The following is a 2,500-nucleotide window of genomic DNA, read 5'->3' on the forward strand; positions in this document are numbered from 1 at the left end:
CTCATTTTTTTCTCTTTTGCTTTCTCTTTCTGTGTCTGTCTTTTTTTTTCTCTCTCTCTCTGTCTCTCTTTCTCTCTCTCTTGTCAAAGTCAAAGTCTCTCTCTCTCTCTCTCTCTCTTGTCAAAGTCTCTCTCTCTCTCTCTTTCTCTCTCTCTCTCTCTCTCTTTCTCTCTTGTCAAAGTCTCTCTCTCTCTCTCTCTCTCTCTTGTCAAAGTCTCTCTCTCTCTCTCTCTCTCTCTCTCTCTCTCTCTCTCTCTCTCTCTCTCTCTCTCTCTCTCTCTCTCTCTCTCTCTCTCTCTCTCTCTCTCTCTCTCTCTCTCTCTCTCTATCTATCTATCTATCTATCTCTCCTTCTATCTCTCTCCCTCCCACCCTGCCTCCCTCACCTTCTGTCTCGCTCCCACCCTCTCTCTCTTTTATGCAACGAATCAACACACGAGTCTATCATATGTCTGCAATATTACTTGTAATTTTCTCACATGTTCTTAGAAACCCACTATTTGAAAGGGTAAGGCTCAAAAAATCCTATAATTCTAAGTAACAAACATCAATATCCACAAATAAAAACCCACACTTATAAGAGACATGACTAACCCGCTCACTCAGAAACTCCCCCCCACCTCCCCACCTCCCCCTCCTCCTTGGCCAACAGCTCCTCCACACTCCATCATCAACATCCGAGCCCACCCTCGAGAGAAGAGATCCTCCAGTACTCTGACCGATAACCCAGGATTTCTCGACGTCGTCCTTGAAGATGAGGAGGACCACATTGAGTTCGAACTTCACCCGAACAGCCTCCTGGTGTCGCCCCATTTCACGCTCGTGGTCCGGGATGACGAAGGAGTGACAGAGGATAGGGGAGTGACAATTCCGTCCTGTATTTACGTCGGGGCGGCCAAGAACAACCCGGACACGACGGCGGCGCTGTCCAACTGCGACGGTCATGGCTTCGTGAGTGTTGCTTTGATTGCTTTGAATGTTTTTTTTTTTTTTTTTTTTTTTTTGAGACGTGGTTTGGATGGAAGTTTTTTTTTCTCTCTAGTCGAGGTTTTGCTGGAAAGTGGGTGGTTTCTTTTTTTTCCCGAGTCGAGGTTTTGCTGGAAAGTTTTTTTTTTTTTCGAGTCGAGGTTTTGCTCGAAAGTGAGGTTTTTGGTTTTCCGAGTCGATGATTTGCTGGAATGTGTGAGGTTTTTTTTTTTTTTTTTTTTTTTTTTTTTTTTACTAGTCGAGGTTTTGCAGGAAAGTGTGAGGTTTCTGTTTTTTTCCGTGTCGAGGTTTTGCTAGAAAGCGTGAGGTTTCTGTTTTTTCAAGCATTTTGGGAAACGGTTTCATATAGGCGTGCTTTCTCTCTCTCTCTCTCTCTCTCTCTCTCTCTCTCTCTCTCTCTCTCTCTCTCTCTTTCTCTTTCACACACACACACATAAACGAACAAACATACAAACAGACAAACACTTAGTTAGAAATCCAAATTACAAAATGCTAAATTAAGAGAAGGTCCTCCAATAAACATAATAGGCGTAAGAGTTTGAATTAACTTATTTGAAGTGCAAATAAATGTTTGTTGGAGTTTGAATGTATGTTTACGAATGCGACTGTATGTATGTACTACGATTTATGGAAATGAGAGTAAACATGTGAATAAAAAAGTAGAAAAAAGGATAATTATCATTTTATGTCTCTGTAATTTTTGGTATAGAGAAGTATACTAACTTCCTTTACGCTGAAAAGGTAGTTAAGGAAACAAAGTCATTAACAATTTACGCATTTTAGTAGAAATTCATAAACATTAGAGATGTTATAGTTATCGCTGTTGTATTCATATCATGATGTTCACTATTGCTATTACGTTCATAATGTTATCATCATCTTGTATGAAAAGTAATGATAACATTGATAGTCGTAAAAATAATATTAATGTGAATGATAACCGTTTTAAATAAGGATAATGATGCAGATGATAGTGATTAAGATGAAGATGGTGGTAGTGATGATGATGATGCTGATGACGATAATAGTATTAATGATATAGTAATGATATGCATGTTGATGACGCGTTGCAAAACCAGTATTGCTAATTGCAGAGATGTCTTTGTCACCACTTTTACTACTGCTTTTGTTATTGAGTTGTTTATCAGTCATTGTCCTTAGAATAATTACTGTTTTATGATCAATTTTCCTTTTGCTTTTACTGTCACTGTAATGAGCATGCTTATTTACACGCATATTACAGGCATAAGTACATGCATGATGACACAAGCAAACGCACACGTGCGTGTTTGTTTGTTTGTGTGTGTGTGTGTGCGTGTGCGTGTGTATGTGCGTGTGTGTATGTGTGTGTGTGTATGTGTATGCGTGCATATGTGTGTATGTGTGTGTGTGTGTGTGTGCATGCGCGCGCGCGTGCGTGTGTGTATGTCTTTATCTATGTGATTCCTGTATTAAAAAAAAAAAAGGCGTGTTAAACTGTTCTCTTCGATCAAAAACAAGTCCTTTGATGCAA

At 39.6% G+C, this 2,500-nt stretch overlaps 1 protein-coding gene across 1 annotated transcript in view; it reads left to right on the forward strand.

Annotated features, from left to right (window-relative positions):
* LOC122243959 (uncharacterized) overlaps positions 1 to 2,500 on the forward strand; it is a 65,607-nt gene that overhangs the window by 1,915 nt on the left and 61,192 nt on the right. Inside the window, exon 4 of the mRNA XM_086545671.1 lies at positions 653 to 951. Coding sequence (XP_086401797.1) covers positions 653 to 951 — 299 coding nt within the window. The remainder of the gene's footprint in view (positions 1 to 652; positions 952 to 2,500) is intronic.

This window comes from Penaeus japonicus, unplaced genomic scaffold, assembly GCF_977035675.1.
Source record: "Penaeus japonicus unplaced genomic scaffold, GWHDUDI00000001_assembly GWHDUDI00000016, whole genome shotgun sequence".
NCBI classification, from domain to species: domain Eukaryota; kingdom Metazoa; phylum Arthropoda; class Malacostraca; order Decapoda; family Penaeidae; genus Penaeus; species Penaeus japonicus.